General features: G+C 40.7%; 1 protein-coding gene and 1 pseudogene across 1 annotated transcript in view; both read right to left on the bottom strand.

The window, feature by feature from the left end:
* Positions 1-21,324, bottom strand: part of FBN2 (fibrillin 2) — a 254,470-nt gene that overhangs the window by 45,916 nt on the left and 187,230 nt on the right. The window contains exons 28-40 of the mRNA XM_028103619.2: positions 20,892-21,017; positions 20,298-20,420; positions 20,031-20,156; positions 19,572-19,697; positions 17,878-18,000; positions 14,139-14,261; positions 12,658-12,783; positions 7,735-7,857; positions 7,048-7,170; positions 2,946-3,107; positions 2,147-2,215; positions 1,598-1,723; positions 47-172 (exon numbers count right to left, since the gene is read on the bottom strand). Of these exons, the coding sequence (XP_027959420.1) occupies positions 47-172; positions 1,598-1,723; positions 2,147-2,215; positions 2,946-3,107; positions 7,048-7,170; positions 7,735-7,857; positions 12,658-12,783; positions 14,139-14,261; positions 17,878-18,000; positions 19,572-19,697; positions 20,031-20,156; positions 20,298-20,420; positions 20,892-21,017 (1,602 nt within the window). The remainder of the gene's footprint in view (positions 1-46; positions 173-1,597; positions 1,724-2,146; positions 2,216-2,945; positions 3,108-7,047; positions 7,171-7,734; positions 7,858-12,657; positions 12,784-14,138; positions 14,262-17,877; positions 18,001-19,571; positions 19,698-20,030; positions 20,157-20,297; positions 20,421-20,891; positions 21,018-21,324) is intronic.
* LOC114209536 (MICOS complex subunit MIC27 pseudogene) lies at positions 15,590-16,463 on the bottom strand (annotated as a pseudogene).

Consider the following 21,324-nt stretch of genomic DNA (forward strand, 5'->3'; position numbering starts at 1 on the left):
GAGTGCCCAAGCGCGTGACCTCATCCGTGTCCCATGCCTCACGCACCCATGCAGTTGTGGCCTCCGTTGACCTGCATGTACTCGGGCGGGCAGATGCAGGTGTAATTACCCAGTGTGTTGTAGCACGTCCCAGGCCCGCACACTCCAGGGTGCGCGAAACACTCATCGATATCTACAACAGGCAAGGGTACACATTGAGTCATAAAGCTATTGTTCCATGAATTTATATGATTTAAGCTACTAAACAAAACATATGGCTGATTCCCCAAATCCATATTTTAAAAAAAATTAGAATTTAAAGCAGTTCTACAGAAAAGACCTCAAAAGATGCATTTACGTGACAGAAAGCGTGTCTTTCTTTAAAAGAAAAAAAAAAGCCAATATTCAAAAATACAGGTGACCAAAAGAAATTTTTTTCTGAAGTGGCAAAAACAATATGAAAGGCACCGTATTTTTTTAGTTGAAATTTCACACTCTTCAGATGGAAGCGCTTTAACGCTTGCTGTCCTGTCATTTAAAGTTTAATGCCGACTTTAAACGGAAGGCAGTTAGGAAAGCCTTTATCTTCTTCGACAATTTGAGAAGAGTTGACATAGATGGTCACATTAGCTTTGGCTGCACAACTTAGTGACCGGACAAGTTGATACCTTATGCTGTGCTCACCATAAGTGTAGCTACCGTCTGCCCCGTTCCATCACTGTTACCGTATCAGTGATTGTATTCCTTAGGCTGTGCCTTTTATTCCGCGGCCTCTTCATTCTGTAACGGGAAGCCTGTACTTCCCTTGCCCCTTCCCCCATCCTGCTACTTCCCCTCTGGGAACCATCAGTTTGCTCCCTGCAGTTACAGGTCTGATTCTGAGGAAAGCCTTTCTCTGGATAGCTCCCTTCAAATCAGCGGCCATTCGGGGATTCTAGGAGCACAGCTGCTGCTTATTCTCCTTATTAAGCTGTATTTCTTCTAGAAACATTTATCTAATGTGTTCCAAAGGAAAGGTTATAATGGAAATAATATTAACATGTTTAATGTTCATTTTTAGAAACACTTGTTCATTGATTCCATAAATAAACACCAAGACTCTTCTGTATAAGTTAGAACTTGCACCTAGAAAGATGACTAAGATGTAGGCCTTGCATCAAGAAGCTCCCCGTCTAGTGGGAGACAGGGAGAAATGAGGGGATGGAAGCAAGAAAGGCAACAGCGTCATCTTTGAACGTCTTCATAATATGCCTCCTGACATTTAAAAATTACTGGAAAACAGTAACTTAATAGTTGCATTCCAGTTTACCTATTTTCTGTAGGTAAAATAGAACTCTTATCCATATTTGAACTAATAACTTATTTGATACTGATGTTTTCACACTAATCCAGCTTTCCCCATTTATAATCAACCCATGTACTCAGGGAAAAGTTATAGTAAATTATAGCAGGTATGCTGTAATTAATTTATCTATCACTGTACAGCTGAGCAGCATGGATAGGACAAGGTGAAAGCTATGAACCAGGCTAACAGATCCTTTGAAAGAATCTTCTCCAGGCCTGACGGTAACTGTGTTCTAAAGAGAGCTAATGACTTGAAGGTGTCCATGAAGCTCGCCTTCACAGATGCGGGTTTCCTCGCTGAGGTAATAGCCCTGTGGGCACTCGCACTGGAAGCTTCCGAAAGTGTTGATGCAGTTTCCGCCCTGGCAGAGACCTGGTAACTCCTGGCATTCATCGATATCTGCGGAAGGAGAGACAGCTCACTCACAGCAAGTACCACCATCAAAGACCAGGGTTACTGTTACAGCCCTCCAATGTGTGACGCTTGTACGACCCACAGACTTCTATGCCTTGGGTTTCTTCTGACCATGGATTTTTTTTTTTTTTTTTTGCTTTGTCATGCAAACTTGCTAAAATCCGAGAAGAGTGATTAACGCAGGCTGGGGATGATGGTACAGAGTTTCTCTGCAGAGCAATCAGACTTCCGATCACTGTCATGGGTCCTATCTTTCCGAGTTACAAGTGGTTATTCAGCACCCTGGTAACTGGGTGTCCCACTGTCATTTTGCAAAATAATCTTGTTTAGATTGCTCCACACTAACTTTCCTACCAGCTTTTCTCTTTCTCTTGTTTAAATCTGGGTGACAATTAGAGGTACGCTCACCTTCTAAGATGATTGTGATGGGGTTGGGTCTGAAGCCCTCACCTCCGGGACACAGGGTATAATACTCAGCTACAAAACAATGGGAGAGAAGAGATTTGACACCAGTGTTCAAGGGGCTGAGACAAGGAAGAAGCATTTTGCAGTTGCCAGACTAAAACACAATCTAAGAGGAGTGAACTGCATTCTTTAGCGCCCTTTCAAATACATTTAAATGTATATTATGTTTTACTGGAAGTAAAACATCACTGCTTCACAAATTACACACACAACAGAATAACCAAAACCATTTGTTTTTGATTAAAGAAAAACGCTTCAAAAGCAGACAATGTAGATCACAACTTTTTTGGCTAGTAAATAAAAACAGACTCAACCATTCCAAAGTTTCATCTGTGTCTGTATCAGAACACACGTTTCAGCTGCAGACAAAATATGACTGACTTGAGGAGAACAACCCATCTATGAACCCGAACTACAACAATCCCGGAGAAGAACCAGGAGTGGTCTTTATCTGTGATCCCAAGGAGGACTGACAACATCACCATTCACACTGGACTGGGGTTAGCAATTGTGGTGTGTGTGTGTGTTTTGTTTGTTTGTTTTTTAATCATATCATGGAAAACAATCAGAAGAGAGCATTTCTAATTCCTTTCATGTCAAACAGTCTTGGCCAGTTCCAGCATCATCACTGAAAGCAGTCCAAGGTCACGCTCTTCCCCCTCGCCACTGCCCCCACCCCCAGTACAGGAAGAAACGGCAACTGGTCTTCAGCTGCCACTCTGTTCCCCGACGCCATACTCACTGCTGTTGACAGGGGGGCATGTCTCGCAGGGGTTCCCCCAGGCCTTCCCCAGTGAGCAGCAGCAGGAGGAGCGGCTGACGCCCACCCCGATCTCAGTGTTGCAAGACAGACTTCCGTCTCCTCGAGGCCCGAACTTCAGGTAGCAGTTGCCCACTCGGTTGTCTGCAGAGCAATACAGGAGCTTAAAACTGCCCGTGCCTCAGAAGAATTGCTTTTCAGAGAGTGGCCACGTGAATGATGAAATTCAGACTCCACACACCAGTGTGAAACGTTCATCTTCATCTCCAGCACAAAACAATCTCTTCCTTTAAGCCGTCTCAAGATTGTGTTGGAGGAATTATTAAAGATGGACTTTCCTCTGTTTAGAAATCCACACAGACCACAGACTAAACAAGATTATGAGAAACTGCTCATTTGGGGAACTTTTGGGCCTTCACTAATAGGAATGGAGGGAATTTTTGTTATAATCAATCTGTATCATGAGTTTATCAATCATGGAAATAAAATCCCAGAGAAGTCAACTTAAAGCTGTGCATCCTATCAAAGAAATATCGATAACCCCATCTCCTGCTTCTCCTCCCCATTATCTGGTTTCATTTCCATTTGCACAGAGACCTTTGAGCAGTTTGGGCAAAGGCAGTCAGTAACAACTTTAGAGAAGATACTTAAGACATCAAAGAATTTCAGTCTTTCCCTTGTCTCTATCCATAATTATCATCTAGCTCATCAGTTCCATGACTTTAAAATACTGTGTTTTTGCTGAGAACTCTCAAATGTACAGTTCCGTCTCTCATCTCTCCCCAGGAACCTACACTGTTCTGCCAGTTGCCTGTTTGATTTCTCCCCTTAGATATCCAATAGTTACTTTAAAGTTAACACATCTAAAATCAAACTCTTGGTACCTCCTTCCTCCACATAAAAAACCTACTCCACTCCTCTCTTGGGTCTTCGGCATTTTCAATAAACACAGCTCCATTTTTTTCAGTTGCTCAGGTCCTAAACCTTGGGGTCAGTCTTTGACTCCTTACTGTCATCCCGTATTCAATCCAGTAATCAAGTTGGTCACTTCCGTATCTGGAAAGTGACACCTCACCACTGCCTCCATCACCACAATGTGAACCAAGCCACAGCCACCTCTCTCCTGCACCACTGCAACCGTTTCCTAACTCAGCTCTTCACTTCAGTCCTTGACCTGACAACAGCCAACTTTCCCCACCATACCTAGAACAACCCTTCAGAAGTATTTCCAACAGCTCACCTTCTCAGTCAGAGTAATATCTCAAGTCCTTAGTATGGCCTACAATGTAGTTTTCATACCTGGCTGCACATGAGAATCACTTGGACAACTTTTAATTATTTTTTTTTTCATTTTATTTTTTGTTGCTGAATCTCAGGTGCCGAGAGATGAGCTAAGTCTTGGTTCTGTTCTTACTAAGTTTGCATTCATTCATGCTTCCTCCCACCCCCTGCCCCACTCTCTCTCTTATGCTCATCCTCTACCCAACCATCTGAATGTGTTTAATAATATCTTTTTTTGTCTGTGTTCTTACAAAATGAGTATTTTTGCTTCCATGAGCACATTTTAAATTTACATAAAGGGTATTTTGTCATAGATCTCATTCCATTTTTGTTATATGCAATCTGTCAACTCTATAGGGTGCCCAACTGTCATTTTAAATCTATCTACTCTCCAGAAATGGTTTCTAAGTCCCTGCTACCACAAGTACTGTGGCAGTTAATGTCTTTACCCATGTCCGTGCATGGGCCTGTCAGTTCCTTTTTTTGCCGTCTAGAGACAGGGGAGAAACTGCTGGTTCACAGAGTTTCCATATTCTTAGGCCTCAGTATCAGGAAATATAGTTACTGTCATTTACCATCTGCATCCAATGGAACTTTCCAATTTTTTATAATAACTTTGAAAATAATTTACAGGAAAAAAGGCACAGTGAAACAACTTTACTAGAAATTCTAATAACAATTTAATCATCTCTAATTCAAATTTTTATTCCAGATTTTCTTGATTTTTGGACCAAATTTTCTTGGTCTTGGAGAGATACATGCCTGAGATGGTCCTATGAACACAATTACCCGCCTACCGGCTGCCATGCGTGAACCTGAAACATTCATTTTGCAAAAACTGATTACACATTTCATACACACCTCTAATGGCTTCTAACTTATCATTACTTCTTAGGTTCTTTTTCTTGCATCATTAAAACACAACATCTGAAGACATTTTTGAAAACTGTGACAGCTCCTCATTTTGATGATGAGAGGACAGCTGTTTTCTTTGCTCCACAAATAAAAAAAATTTTTTCGTTTTTAGATTTATCAACACCAGCTAGGATAACCAGCCCAGTGATTTTTCTACATCCCATATTTCCTTTTAAAATCTTTGTCTAAATACCTGCACCTTCATCATTAGCCCACTTATGAACCAAATCAATTAAATTTAGGGTATAAAAGAATAAAGAGACCTGGGAGGGATGACTCAGGTGCTTGCCAAATACCACAGGCTGAGGTTCTTCCTACTAAGAGACGAGAAGACCATATTTCCTCTGTCTACAGAAGTCTACTATTCACTCACTCTTTGACTTTTGAATTTGAAAAATCTCTTCTAGGATGTTGGTCTCTGAAGACTAGCAGCAGCCCGGCATTTGGCGTCTATGATCGATTTCACCATCATTGGAATCTAGACTGGAGTCTATGTTGCATTCATCTCCCGATCCATCTGACAACTGGGAAATGTTTTTCACACCCTATTTTCTTCTCTTTGCCATATGGCCAGAAAGTGAAAACCTGTGAACTCTCAGCTGTGTTCAATACATGCTTAAAGAAGATTCCAAATATAGTGTCTCCAGTGTTCTTTCATACCTTCTTGGAAGATGATGCCACCCCCTGAGCAACACAACACAGTAAGAAAACTGAAGATTATGAAATGGTGACATTTTTTTCACTATTACGTCAAACCTTCTGGGTGATGGCATGATTTTCCACTTTATTATTTTCATCTTTGTTTTTAGCATCACTGGACCTAACTGATGAGTAATGATGAAATAAAACCTAAAATAGGGGTGCCTGGGTGGCTCAGTAGTTAAGTGTCTGCCTTCAGCTCAGGTCATGATCCCAGGGTCCTGGGATCGAGCCCCGCATCGGGCTCCCTGCTCAGCAGGAAGCCTGCTTCTCCCTCTCCCACTCCCCCTGCTTATGTTCCCTCTCTCGCTGTGTCTCTCTGTCAAATAAATAAATAAAATCTTAAAAAAAAGAAATAAAACCTAAAATAATAAAATGGCAAAGGGAAAATAAGATCACCAACATCTCATATCGCATCTTAGACTTAGAGGAGGGTCTAATGGGCCACTATGGTATTTGTGAGATAGAATGAATCTCCGTCCTTTGGAAGACATCTAAGGAAAAAATAAGACCATGAAATATCAATCCACCCCAACAGAACTGCTCTACAAAGAAACTCAAAACCTAAGTTGATGATATGCTGACAGTTAATCTGGGTACTGTTGTCCAAGAATATTCTCTGCAAGGCTACCCTGATCTTCACTTCTACCAGGAGAACAGAGGGCCCCTTGAGGTCCATGTTCCTACCAACACTTTACATCATCCAGGTTGCTGAAGTTTTGTCAGTCTGTTAGGTATAAAGTGATAGTTATATAGTTGTTTTGATTTACTCTTATTACGAAAGACTTTGGGCTCATTATGTTTGTTCACTTTTGCAGTACTCCCTTCTATTAGCTGCCTGTCTGTAGCCTTTGCTTCAATAAAGTTTTTAAGCAATACGGAGGCACCAGTGACTCAATTTCTGGGTGTGAAGCAGGTACCAGCAGATTTTTACAGTTCCAAATGGGATTTTACTGTGTAGCTAGGGTTGAGAGCCACTTTGCGATCTAAGCGATTGCTCCTTCTCTGATTCCTTTGTCTTGGAAGATAAAAGTGACAAGAGTAACCATCTATATATATTGGTAACCTGGGGTTTGTTAAGGGAAAGGACTATTGTGTTTTCAAATTAATCACAGCAAACACTCACCCCAGTGCACCACCATGAAAGTGTGGATATTTAACTCTATATAGTTCTATTTGTTTCACTTACCAACACAACCCACACCCGTGGGGTTCAGCTGGAAATCCGGGGGGCAGTTACACTCGTAGCGACCAGGAGTGTTGACACATAGGCCATTCACACAGTTTATGGGATCCGCACACTCATCAATATCTATGAAAAGCATTTAAAATGCCCATATTAACATCTTTACTTTCTCTCTGCACACGGCTGTTTCTAAGAATTTGGTGTAATCTTTGCAAGTTATTAAAGATCTTTGGCAAGGCCTCAGCATAGTGAAATAGAGATCAAATCCTTGTATAGACCTACAACAGGTTCCACAGATCAACCACATGGTATCCAGGATAGTTATCATTTAATATCTTTAATAAATAATAATTAGATGTTGGGATTCTGAAGAAGAAAAAATGTTACCATCTGCTTAACTACAATGATGTATATACTTATGTACATACACATGCACATACATACATTTATACAAAGAAACAGTTTCCTAGTTTCATGTTAGATATTTAAGTTACTTATATAAAAATATATCAATTTCATAGTTAAAAATAAATGTGTCAGAATGTAATTTTTTTTCCCAAAAAATTACGTAACATAGGTATAAAGCAGGCTAAGCAGAGGGCTGAGCAGAAATTTGAGGAATTTTTATATTTGGCACAAAATATTCACCTCAACTATTAAGAACCCAATCAAACCCATTACTGGCCATACCTGTGCAGTTCCCTCCGGTTCTGTCCAATTCATAACCATCATCACAGATACAATGAAACATTCCAGGCAAATTATTACATGTTCCAAACACACAAATATTTTGGAAGGAGCATTCGTCAATATCTGAGGATTAAAAAAAAATAATCATCTCTTCTGTACAAAGACATTTTGATTTAATTTATATCACATTAATAAATTTTTGTCTCCCCAGATGTTTTTACGTAGTAAAAAAATCTCTTTGTCTTTGACTAGGTAGACCACATAAATGGCAAACAACTAATGGTCATTTATGGAACAAAGGTCTAAAAGAAATATTTTGTTTTACTGAGCATTTTAACTAACTGTCTTGGGTTATCCTATACTTTAAAAAAAAGAAAGAATTTGCCTAAGGCATAAAAATAAAAAACCAAGTATGAACATTTCAATGGGATGAGACTGTAAAAAATTAAACATAAAAACAAATTCCAAGATTCTAATAACTTAGTACAAAACATGTTTTATAAACATCCATAATATACAAAGTATAGAACATATTTTAAATATTAAAGATATCATTAAAATTATTTAACTTTTTAAAAAACTTTTTCTTATTCTGCAATCTAATAATCTGTTATCATAAACTTAGTTTTAAATAGGGAAATAATTTTTTCTAATAGCATGTAATAAGATCAACCATTGCTCTACGTTCTTACAAATTAAAATGTCTCCATTGAATTGAAGTCATAAATTCAGTTTATGAAACTCTTCCGTGAAGCTTTAATTCAGTCAGTAAGGGGGAAGTTACCCCCTCCTCATGCATATGAAAATGAAGGCATCTATGTGTGTGTCCAGCTGTAGAAATAATCTATACTTTTACTCGCAGGAAAAAGATGGACATTTCTGTACACAATGACCTCAAACTCTGAGAAGGCAGGGGAGGCATGGCATTTTAGGCCAGACAAGACCAGGCACGCTACCGTGCTATCGAGAGACCGTTAGGTATGAAGTTTAAAAGGTCTGCTGGTCATTCATCATAGTTAAGAGATAATGAGTTTCAACTATATTAGATTTCAACTGTGGTCCAAACTTTGTTTAAAAGATCAACTGATGTATCAATGTGTCTTTTCTTGTGTTGAGGGTATAAACACAGTTATTCTCTTTATGCAAATGAATAAGTAAGACTCATTAAACTAATTTATAATTGAATGGTGTTAATCTAGAAGTGAAAATGGAACTGTATTATCAGCCCTCTTTGTGTGCATTTTATTTTTAAATGAACTTTATTAGAAATAACTTCCATTTAAATAATGTAATACATGTGTACACTTACACTGACACAAGTGAAGGTATTTCAGAATACGGTCTTGTTTTTGTTTAAATTGATGCATACTCAGAAATTCAAACAATACAGAAAAGTGTTGATAGCAAACAGAAAACAAAGAAAATAATACACAAATAAAGTGGCAAAAGCAGAAAATCACTCAGAAATCCATCCACCCAGAAGGAATTATCACTGATGAACATCATTCCAAATACTGCTCTATCCACAGTCACAGAGTGAAGCTGAAAAAATTTCTATGCAAAAGATCAATTTGTTTTTATCTCCGTAGTTTCTAAGATACTTTCTAATGTTAAGAATTGATGAAAAACACTAAAAACTGATGCTCTTTTCCCCTTATGTTAAAATTCAAATATAATTTTGAGACAGTATTAATGGCTTCTGTGCCATGAATTTTAAGAAAATTAGCATTCACATATGCTTCCAACTCATTTTTGTTATTTCTATAATTTTCACTTTTTCAATGTTTATGGCATTTACCATAATCTCTGAAGTATCTAGTATTGATTCTTAAAGGAATCAGTAAGGCTTTTACTGCAACTCCTACATCTCTCTCTCGAATCATTGTGTTGCAGTGCTAAATTTTTTTTTCCCCAAGAAGGGAGGGCCCACAGGTGTTTTCTCTGTGCATTATTTCACATGTGAGAATATGCCTATTGTTTTCACAACTGACTAACTGCTGAGATAGAACATCTTCATATGTGTCCTCAGGATTCTGTGGGCCTCAGTCTCATGTCTTCTGGTCTTGAATGTTTTGGTTTTGTTCACACGTTCCTTTTCCATCTACAGCCTGAAGAATCCTTCTCTACGGCTTAAGTCAACAAAAGTAAAAAGGCTAAGTCTCTGGTCTTATGATTTATCTTTTTCTCTAACATTCAGTGCTTCCTTCCATTTTGGGGAAATGTTTGGCTGTTCAATACTTTTTTCTGTTCATTTATTTTGGGCTCTCTACTTCAGAGACACCAATAATACTTCCGTGTCCAGTCTTTGTCTTTTCTCTCATAGTGCTAAGTTCTTCCCCCTTTCTCGTTCTGACTTTTCTGCCCACCTCTTTTTGTTCATTCTCTATGCCGCCCATTAACGTTTTTACCTCTGTCTTTCCTATTCTCTGCTGTTTCTATTGAATAGGTCTCTAATTTTGCTGTGTTTGTTTCCCATAGCTCTGCAATTTCCCCATTTGCCTTTTGTCTTTTCTTGTTTTTATAATCTCTTTGAACTTGTTCACTCATATTTATGCTCACATTAAAGTCCTCTATGGCACAAAGGACCTGTGGGAAATCTGCTTTCATTCCTTGGGTGATTTTCTTCTACTCTGCGTTGGTTCTCTCCTTTTTGTGTATTCTTTCACCGTTGGTTCCACACGGCGCCTGCAAGCTTGCCATTGCTTACTTTCAACTTATGTACATGCTATTTGGTCAGCCCCTTTATGAGTTTTTATATATTCTGGAACAGTTTAGACAGAGTATCTGGACATACCCCCCTCCTTATCTGGGCGTTATTTGGAAGACAAACTGGGATATGGATTTCATTAAAGCTGCTATTCTGTTAGCCTAAGGTGGGAAGGAGTGAGGATGAAAATGGGAAGCTGTGTGCTCATCTGCTGATGCACCTGGCCTCGCTTCTTTCTTCACACATGACACCAAATGGTCTGTATCCATGTTTACTCCACTGATGATGGAGTCCTAGCCTGTCCCTGAGGAGCTTCCTCCAGGTTTTGTATTCTCCCATTTTGGTGGAGAATGTTGGGAAACGGCCAAATGCAGCAAGTTTTGGGGCTCTAAAGAAACTCTGAGAATTTGGGTGAGAAGTAGAGGCTGAGTGGAAAATGTTGATCAGTCAGTCAGTTCAGAGGGTCATATATTATCAGATGGGAGGGTCTCAAGAAATTAAATTAGCGAATACAGGAGAAGCTGTCTAAGTGAGACAGAACCTGTGGGGAGAGATAAGACAACATCAAGGAGAAAGAGGCAGAACCATGGAATTACATTTTGGGATCTCAAAATTTGGCATTTGTCTAAGTGGGGCAGGGTCTCACTGAGGATGAATTACTTGTGTGCCTCTCTCCCTTGTCCTGGCAGGAGACGTTTCCCTTTCTGGCAATGATACACTGAAAAACCAACACATGAAGCACATACAGTGAACACAAACTACCTAGCATCACCTCAGGAAAGGTCTGGGGAGAAGTTCTGTAAGGGCCAAGACTGCAGATAAAGGAGTAGGGTTAGGAAGGGGAAATAATTAGGCACGAAGAACTAATTTTTTGAAATTTTATGCTGGCCAAAGTACCTGGCTACTGCTGACTTGTTCCTTTTCCTACCAACTCTTGTCAAGTCGAAGTGAGTAATAAATCATGTAAACCCAAAACCACACTGACTCACACTTTCTACTAATTAGCTTTGGTGCTTACACGAAACCAGGACCAGGGGGAAGAAAATGAAGCTCACTCTACAGTGGCCTTGTATGAGATGCATTAGATTCTGCTCAATCTAACAGATCATTGTCGAAGCATGAATGCTTTCAGTTTCCAATATCATCTTCCCCAGGGTTTACTATTCATTCTCTTGGTCTGATTCTCTAAAAATTGGTGGGTATGTATTGAAACTTCCATGACCTTTTAAGCACACCTTCTTCCTTCAGTACCACTTCAGGTAGTAAGATGGAGAGAGGCTCTTTTCTGAGCCATTCTAGATGGTCTGATTTGTTTTTGTCTGGTCGCCACTGGTGAACTGTGCGTGTGTGTGTGCGTATGCTGAGTATTTGCCATTTCTGTTCATTTGATTAGATGCTAGTGTAGGGAGAGCCAGTAATCTGGTTTCATTTTATAATCTTTGCCCAGCACTTAGCCTGAGTTACCCTTTTAAAGGTTTTCTATGAATCACTAGTTTTGTTAAAGCCTGCTGGTTCCTTAATTGTTTTTAATCTTTTTCCTTTCTTCGTCTGTATTTGCATGGACTCCAAATGCACACAGTGATGGCCCAAACGATATATAAAGCAAACTGAGTCTCTGAGAGGAAATCCCCATTCTTTTTCTTGGAGAGCTGTCGCACTAGTCACAAGTCCCATTTCTAGGAGAGAGGGATGATGTCACCAGTTAAGGGAAGGACACACTGCTCTTAGGCAAAAGGTGCAGGCCTTGATGAGTTCCCGGGGAGGATTTCCAGTCCCAGACAGATAGACAGACAGATGGCAGACTGAAACCTGAAGGTAAATGCCCAACACAAGCTCCTGAGGTTTTCACAAACACATTACGTAGCAGTGATTGGGGGAGATAGCATCTCCTATGTTTAAAAAGCTGAATAGTTTTTCCACATGTCATTCATTTAGTAATAAAAAAAAAAAAAGAAATGGTTAAAAAGAAAAAAAAAAAAAGGAATGAGCCAAACTTCCAACTGTTGGCTCTTGGCCAGGAAAACTTCATAAGAGATGAAAGCCGCCTTCATCATTATTCATTCGGCAGAATAATCCATGCTTAAATGAATGACTTTTATATGTACAGCATGTGCTGTGTATTCTGCTTCCAGGTGGAGCCCGTTCCAGCCCTTTTTGTGGTTGCATGTGCTGGAGCTGATCCAGCTTGGCAATGAGCTGGAGTCACAGGGACCCACCTTGGCAGGACCTGCTGTCGGAGGCTGGAGTGAAGCCCATCTCGCACTCGCAGCGATAGGCACCTGGGACGTTGAGGCACTGCCCGTTTTCGCAGAGGTTGATGTTTTCTGCGCACTCATCCACATCTGTGGGAGAAGCAAATGACATCTCTGTTAAGTTCCCCGCATAGCGACATGGCTTCTCCTTGCTCTAGAACTGAGTCCACATCACCGGCTTGAGCTGGTGCTCATGAACATGAAACAATACTCAGTTGCATTCCCCTAAACAAGCGTGTACAACTGGCTAACAGAGCTGTTTAGCCTAAACCCTGACATTCCATTATCACCCGATTAACAGGAAGAGGGCAGGTGTCTCTCGGATCTTAGTTCTTTCATACTAACTTGATGCATCAGTGTTATACTAACATCACCGACAGATGACCAAGAACACTGAAATTAATCTTAAAAGGGTGTCTATTCTAAGATTATGTTTTCAAGTCAATGAACAACTTGTTTTGTCACTAGTTCAAAGTATGTTTAAGCAAATCAGAGCTACTCTACGAGAATTTTTCATGTCACTATGACTGTATTAAAATACTTCTTAATTATGCAAATGAGCAGGATTCACAGACCAGACAATTTATATAATCCTATCAAATTGAGAAAGGGGGTAGTGCAGAAAGCAGTGTTTATGGAGGGCCTAATATGCGCCAGGTAGAGGGCTAGCTGCCTGTCGTGCATGTTTTTGTTTAGTTCACCAGCCCTGTGCGGGTCAGAAGCGGAAGAACCTGAGGCTCAGAGCGGCTTCTGTGGCTGGGCCTGCATCTAAGTGCAGGTGCGCCTGACACCAAGGCCATACCCTTTCCTTCATACCCTGTTGTAGAGAAATGCAAAGAAAGGCGCACTAAGACTGAAAAGTAATGAAGCTTTAAATATTAAATAAGCACGTTTTCTTAAAGAAGCATCTGAAAGTGATGTGTTTTTGATGTCAATAATTAGACAAAAATTAGAGTCTGTCTTTTAATTGGGGGTTTAAAGTATGTGCTGAAATTTAACCGAAAACACCAATCTCCACAATCTTAAAAGCATCATACTTTATGTCCAGCAAGCTGATGCAGTCATTCATAGGAGTATAATAAGGAGATGTCTTATTCTCAAGGAATGCAAAACGAAGAGCAGCTCAGTCACAGCTAATGTTTATTGAACTCTTAGGATGTGTCTTCCTAAACCCTTCACTTGTGTGATTTCATTTCATCCTTTCAACACCATGTGACAACCTGAGATTCTGATGAGCACATGAACCAGTAGTGATTGGGTGGAACATATGTTATATCCTAAGACACTGAATAGTTTTCCCTCATGTCATTTACTTCATTTACTTCATAATAAAAATCGGAATGGGAATTCCTGCCCCCTTTAACTACACTTCTCTTTAAAGAAGGCAAGCTTATGGAGTGTTCCATGAAAACCATGCCAGAGCACATCTGAGGACTCTCACCCACCTGAGCAGGTAAAGCCATCTCCAGTGAACCCTTCAGAGCAGGCACATCGGTAGGAGCCCGGGGTATTTACACACTGAGCATTGATGCTACATTGGTGGGTTCCGTTTGAACATTCGTCCAGATCTGCGTGCCAAGAGAAGAGAGCGATCAAGTTCAGAAACGAAAACAGAACCCTTAAAACACACAGACGGATTTTCATTGGTCTTAATTTAAGTGTACAGTGGACAAGTGGGATTTGTTTTACTTTACCTGTAAGGTCACAATTCTAGTTCTCTAAGATCTCAGACTCACAATCCAAAATGTCTGTTCTACAAACGGGCTAAAATGATTAATAAAAGTATTTATGAGATATCTAATAAGCTAGAATTTTAATGGTTAAAAGGTAAACCGGTGCTATATTTCCTTCTGAATTCCACTGGGCACAGATGTGATCACTGGTTCCTTTATCCCTAAAAAAGGGTCAATTTCTAAATTCAGGGACTGAATTTCAGAGCAGGATAATTAGCAAAGAGTTTTCAAGTTCCTTTAACAGATGAGGAAAACAAGATCTGATTCTTGATCTCACAGAGTCTAGTCTAGTAGAAATGACATAAGCTAAACAAAGAAATATTGGTTATGTCAGATAGGTTGTATGTTCCATGAAGAAAAGGGAATAAAACGGGCCTCTCATTTGGGCTGCAGGAACAAGGAAGGGTCCCACTGGGGAAGGAGTTTTCAGTGAACTTCACACCGGGACGATGAGTCAGAGTTAGCCTGCTGCCCAGAAGCAAGGAACGGTATTCCTTCCCTAGGGAACAGCACATTTAGAGATACTGAGAAGGAAAAGAGCTGGATGTGATAAAAGACACCGGGGGAGCCAGAGTGACAGAACACAGCATAGGACCTGGGACTGATGGAAGCTGAAGCTTGGAGAGCTATGGGAGGAGGCTGCAGGCTCTTGTAAACAACAGGAAGGAAGCTGCATTTTATCCTCAATTTGAGGATTCGAATGATAATTTATTTATTTATTTATTTATTTATTTTCTTGTCATAAAATATGGATATTTCATTCCAGCTCTGGGGAATGAAAAAAAAGGGGAACACATTCTTCTGCACACCCTTCTAATTTAGCTGACATTAATTTGAAAAAGCTAAAGCAAATATGTACATGTATCTGTATAAATATTTATATATACACATACATATTTCATCAGTGTTTATATATTCACTCTATTTTTGTTTTTTAATAAACACCCTTAAAAGTCATTAAATGCATCCCAATACTTCTGCCTCTTCATCAATCTTTTAATACTGTTTGGATTAAATTCACAGTTTGTGTTTTAATCCCTTATGTGATTGGTCAAACTGTACATTACATTAGAAGATGTGAGGGAAAAAACTTTGTTTAAAAGTTACACCCTAAAAAAAAAAAAAAAAAGGTTATACTCTCCGTGTCACAGTTACCCTTTACATGATTTTTTCATCATCGTTTTCAACTTCACACATCTTGTAGTTCTCTACGCAGACTATTTCAGCTTCTAGTGCTGTACATATCTACATCTTCTGGATGGGACTGCCCACGATCCATGAGCTTGGGGTCAAGCATAAACTGTGTAGCACCTGGGGTGGATTCTGATTTTGTCTTTGTTTCAGAGCTGAGTTCTGTTGTCAAGGGCACTGAGTATTTCAGGCTGTCAGTTGCTTTTGCAGGTATTTCTATTTCAGCAGAATTTCCTAGCTTAGATTTTTCTTTAGGTTTAGGAAATGACTCTTTTTTGTTGATTTTTGTCCACAATGATTTAACTGCTTCATAAATTTGCTGGCTTGTAGTATATGCCTTTTTCCCAGTTACCTTTGCAATTATTACTGACTGAACTGGGTAGCAAACAGTTGCTCCTAAAGTGGCCAGTCCCAGTGGATAAGCAATTTTCTTAAACCTAGAACCTTTTCTTGCTGAAACCAAGCCTGCCAATCCTGCAACTGTAATCACTCCAAGTTTTGGAAGAAAATCTCGAGGTGGATTCTTCAGATAAATATACGCATCTTTTCCAAATTGTACTGTATCCATTATTCCATTTTTCACAAACACATAAACACCCTTGCACCAGCCAATATAATGACCAGTTGTAGTGCGGATGGATGCAAAGCCCATTTGTAAACGACCAGGCTGTTCTTCAACATATTTAGACTGCAGAGGTGGTGCAGTATATATGGGGAGCTGCTCTGGTCTTACTAGCTGCTTTTTGTATTCTTCTTCTTTAGCTGCATGGACAGTTACAGATGCACATATCAGACCTCCAGGTATGGTTGTCAGCTTTCCCATCCTAACGGCCGCCATATCTGTGACCTTCTCCGTCTCTCGAATGATAATTTAAAGAGACCAGATTCATGGGTTAAAAGATCTGTCTGGATGCTATGTGGAGAACAGATTAAAGGACCAGCAAGGCAATGAGCAGATACTTGAGGATGTTCTTTTTGCCTCAGAGAGAGGCAGAGAGAGAGAGAGAGAGGGAGGGAGGGAGGGAGAATGCCTGAGAGTAGAGCAGGGGGATGGAGATGGAAAGAAGAGAATGAATTTGCACGATGTTTTGGAGCAGAAGTACTTGGACACAGTTAAATCTTTTGTAGTTTGCAATAGTTGGCCAGAGTGATGGATGGACAAGGACAAAAAAGGAAGGCTAGAAAAGAGAAAATATGAGGCCAGAAAATAGGAATGGGGGATATGGCTGGGAAAAAAAAAAAACCTGTGAGATTAATGACAAGAGTGACGACAGCTAGACCAGAACTGGGTCTAGTGAACTGAATAATGCCATCAGGGAACGTTACTTAGCAAAGTTATTTGGAAAGTATGATCATTTCTATTCAGTCAGCTCCTACACATTAGACAAGTATAAAACAACTGAATGGCCAAGACAGTATACTCCAATTAACTGACAATGTTGTTAACAGATCTTAAGGCTCTCCCCTTCAATGCTTACTGCTGGCTTACAAGGTTTTAGTGAGTAATCCTGGGGAGGTCAGTTGAGCTTGTTTTATTTTCTATTTTAAGTTGACCTGGATAATTCTAACCAGCTGGAACAATGCTTTGTTGGTAAAGCATGCACAACAGTTAAGCGTAGGAAGCCGCACTATGTGTAGCAGCGAACGTGACAGACAGCCCCCCTCACCCCCCCACCTCACAGCCAGGAAAGACTTAGGAGACCCCAGCTCAGCAACTCAAAAGCCTGGAGAACAGCAACTGCCCTTCCTTCCAGTCTCCTCTGTCCCTGTCACACCTCCTGGAATCCAGCAAAACCTTTTGCTTTCTCTGGAAGAGGAGTTCTATTTTCTATTAAGAAGCTGGTACTGACCAGGCACAGACTCAGATTATCTGATAAAACCTTTCCATTTCCTTCACGTGTTTCACTGGGTTTTAAGTCTCACTGATTGCTGTATGAAAAGACTGGAAAAATACATTAGTCATTTTTCATCGTACATCTGTTTGGACTTCTGGCTACACATCAAATAATTTTTACTGAATAACAACACATTAAAAAGCAGATGCCAAGGCACACTGCTGTGATGTGATAATTTATGCCAAGGTTAAAGGAAACTCTTAGGCAGGAATTACCTTGCAACTAAAGATAGTCTTTGATTTTCAAGAGAATAAATGAAAAGCAAGAACATATTCCTATTCAAGTACGTGGGTTAAGGACTGTGCAAAGAAGAGCCTCAAAGAATTTTGTGTCGTAGCAAAGGATGTTCACATTTGCAAACTCACCAATACATTTGATGCCATTTCCAACCCAACCTTCTCTACAACTGCACTTGAAACTTCCCGGGACGTTGAGACAGGAGGCATGCATGTCGCAGTTGTGGGCACCAATTTCACACTCGTCCACATCTGAGAAGGCACAGTTAATACGATGAAAATTAAACACAAAGCTAATTAATTCTGCACAGGTAAAATTTTAAAGTAAACACGGAAATATCTAAATTGGCACGGAAAAAAAACACTAATATCATTTTTATTTTTAATTTTGTGGGCGCTGACAAGATTTGCAAATTCATGATCCAAGTCAAACAAGCCTTTCTCTACTAGAGGAAACTGCCAGTCACTTTCTGGTAGGAGAGAGATACTCCCCCCAGAGAGATATGTATGTCTGTCCCTCCCCACCTCTCTGCCTGGGCCCAGACAAAACTCCATGCAGAAGGCATGATTATAAGATGTCAAAAGAAATCGCATTTCCAAAGCAAGACTCTCCTATTCTTTTCTATTAGTACTTATTACATGTTTTTCATAAAGATTAAAACAAATCTGACTTTTAAAATAAGTAATAATTCTTGTTATTGTTAGAATCAATACAGTATAGTATAGAGTATTTGAAAACTATCATTTTAGTGTGTATTCCTCTTTTATTTACTTGAGAATATGTAAAAATACTCACTGGAAATTTTATCTGGAAAATGAGCAGAAGCTTTTACCAGTACACATGGATATACACACACACATACATACATATTATATATGTGTACATACACGTATGTGTGTATAAACTATGTAGCTTTGGTTCTCCAGAGCTTTCTAGAAGAGAAAGAATAATCTTTTCTATCCAGCTCAATGATTACATGTCGTAGATGCTGCAATCCTGGGCGCTCACGTACACGCGTACACACCATGCACGTGCACACACACACAGAGCGACTGGCTTTGCTTCAACCTTCCTAGCAGTGAACACGCAGCGTACCTTCTTTTCCTCACTCGCCTGTCCCTGGGGGTGTCCAGGTTAAGCGCCGGGCTGCGGTCCAAGCCACCCACCACCAGCCTTGAGCAAAATGCTCCACGACGGCTTTAAATTGAACAACGGGGAAGACCTGGTCCAAAGCACTCCCCTTGGGACTTCCCCGCCCATTTTATGCAAAAGCTCAAAACTTATTTAACAGAGAAAGGAAACAAGAGACAAAGTGGATGGGGTGAGCAAAGAGAGTGAAGAGAGAAAAGAGAGGGTCAACTGGGGCCAAGGCAAGAGAGGGAAAAGCAAATAGAAAGAGAAGAGGAAAAAAGAGAGGGAAAGATGGGGAAAGGAAGGCCCAGGGTCTAACTAGAAGTCTGCATGAAGTCTGTCCAGTCAGAAGGACTGCAGAAACACGCAACATGTGCGGTGGCTCCAGGTCTCCTGTGGGGGCTGAGGGCCTCCTAAGAAAGTGAACAGTGCAAACAGCGGCAGCGGCGCCCGGCAGACGCACAGGCCTGGACTGCACGCCCCTGCCCCGACTCCGTGGGTGGACCACTGAGACACTGTGCCACCAGACGGGGGACACACCCGCCACACGTGCTCTGGGGCAGACGCTCATCACACGGTCACCACCTGGCGTGGGTCACGGTCTCACAGGTGCAAAGGAACCCATGACGCTGAAGGTTGGCCTCTGAAACAGGAGAAGCCAAAGCACACAGGGTCCTAGTTTGGGACCTACCTGTGCATCCTGTAGTCCCCTTCTTCACGGAATAACCCAGCTGACAGTGGCAGATGAAGGAGCCCTTGGTGTTCTCACATTCCCCAAACATGCAGATGTTTGAATTTAAGTCACACTCATTCACATCTAGAAAATTTATTTTCAATCGTTTGGTTAGTACTTGTTCATCCTAGGAATGTGAAAGCTCTCGTTTAAACTGAAGAGCCTACCATCAAAATACACAAACGTTAAAACATAATCTATTTGCAAGACATATTATCATTTTCCAGAATTATGTTCAAATAGTTCTTCCGTTTCAGCTCTCCCATCTTGTAACACAGCGGCTTGAATTTTTAAAGTAACTGAAAAAGCCTCTTCCTCTCGTGTTTGTAGGTCTGTGTGCCTGTGTGTGTGTGTGTGTGTGTGTGTGTGTGTGTGTGTGTGTGTGTATGGCATTTATCTCGTCTTTATGGTACCCACCAATGCACGTTTTCATGTCCATTGAAGCCATGAAGCCGTCATAACACAGACAGCGGTACTCCCCAGGAATGTTGGTACACTGGCCGCCGTCACAGATGTCAGGATTATTTTCACATTCGTCAATATCTGATGACAGAAAGTTAGCATTAAATAAAGACAAGAACGGCTCTGAGTAAGCTCAAATCCTGTGTTTCCGGTCCAGACCCCCTCCGAACACGTGGAGCGAGATCTGTGAGGTAACACCAGGGAGCTGTCCGTGGCATATACCTGCGCACGACCTCCCGTCGGGCATCAGGGCATAGCCCTCGCCGCAGCTGCATTCATAGCTGCCTTCTGAATTCGTGCACCGTGTGTCGCAGCCTCCATTCATGATCATACACTCGTCGATATCTGTGAAAACAACATTGCAACCCCGTTACTTATCAGACCTGCTTCCTTCAAAAAAACAACCAACCAAAAAAAAAGGAAGGGAGATTTTCTTCTCTTTAAACAGATAATGCTTAATGGCTTTGGATTTCTCTCCCCACTATCGTGTTGGTTTATCTTTATACCACTGGTGTCTCCTAGCTCTTTGTACTTCCTTTTAGATAAGCATTCTATTGGACATGTAGCCCAAGGAGCCTAAGATTACAGAACTCAGAAATGCAGTAGTGATGGAGTTTAGGGTGTTTTCCATGATAAAACCAAAGACTCCTCTGCAAAACCACAAAACGATGGCATCCTACAGCTCTGTCCCCTTTCTGAGATTTGTGTTCAGGACAAAGGACTTCCACTGGCTTCATTATAATAAGTTCAGGGCCAGGAGCTGACCTAGCCTGATTTGAGAAATGCAAGTTGAAGACCTGTCTGGTGGACGCTCACCTGTACAGCCCTGCCGGTCTGGCGTGGCCTGGTACCCGGGATTACAGGAGCACTGATAGGTTCCAATCATGTTCACACATTTCCCATTTCTACAGAGATTGTCACTCAGGGAGCATTCATTTATATCTATAAAAAGATACACCGCATTAATGTCTTTGCGGTAACCATATCATTTAAAGTAACAAGAAATGTTGCACGTGACTACTGGTCCCCACGGTGGTTTGCGTACTTTTCGGGGAGGTAAGATAATCTCCTGGGGTGTTCAAAGAAAACACTGCAATCTGTATTTCTATCTAAGACGGTATCGTCCAGTAGAACTCTGTACACTGATGGGACTGTTCCGTATCTCTGCTATCCAGTACGTAGCTGCTACTGAGCATTTGAAGCATGAACAAAATGATTAAGGAATTGAAATTTTAAAGCATTTTTTTTA

The sequence above is a fragment of the Eumetopias jubatus genome, unplaced genomic scaffold, assembly GCF_037043125.1.
Source record: "Eumetopias jubatus isolate StellerSeaLion01/CBP00866 unplaced genomic scaffold, mEumJub1_p1.0 scaffold_5, whole genome shotgun sequence".
In the NCBI taxonomy this organism is placed as follows: Eukaryota; Metazoa; Chordata; class Mammalia; order Carnivora; family Otariidae; genus Eumetopias; species Eumetopias jubatus.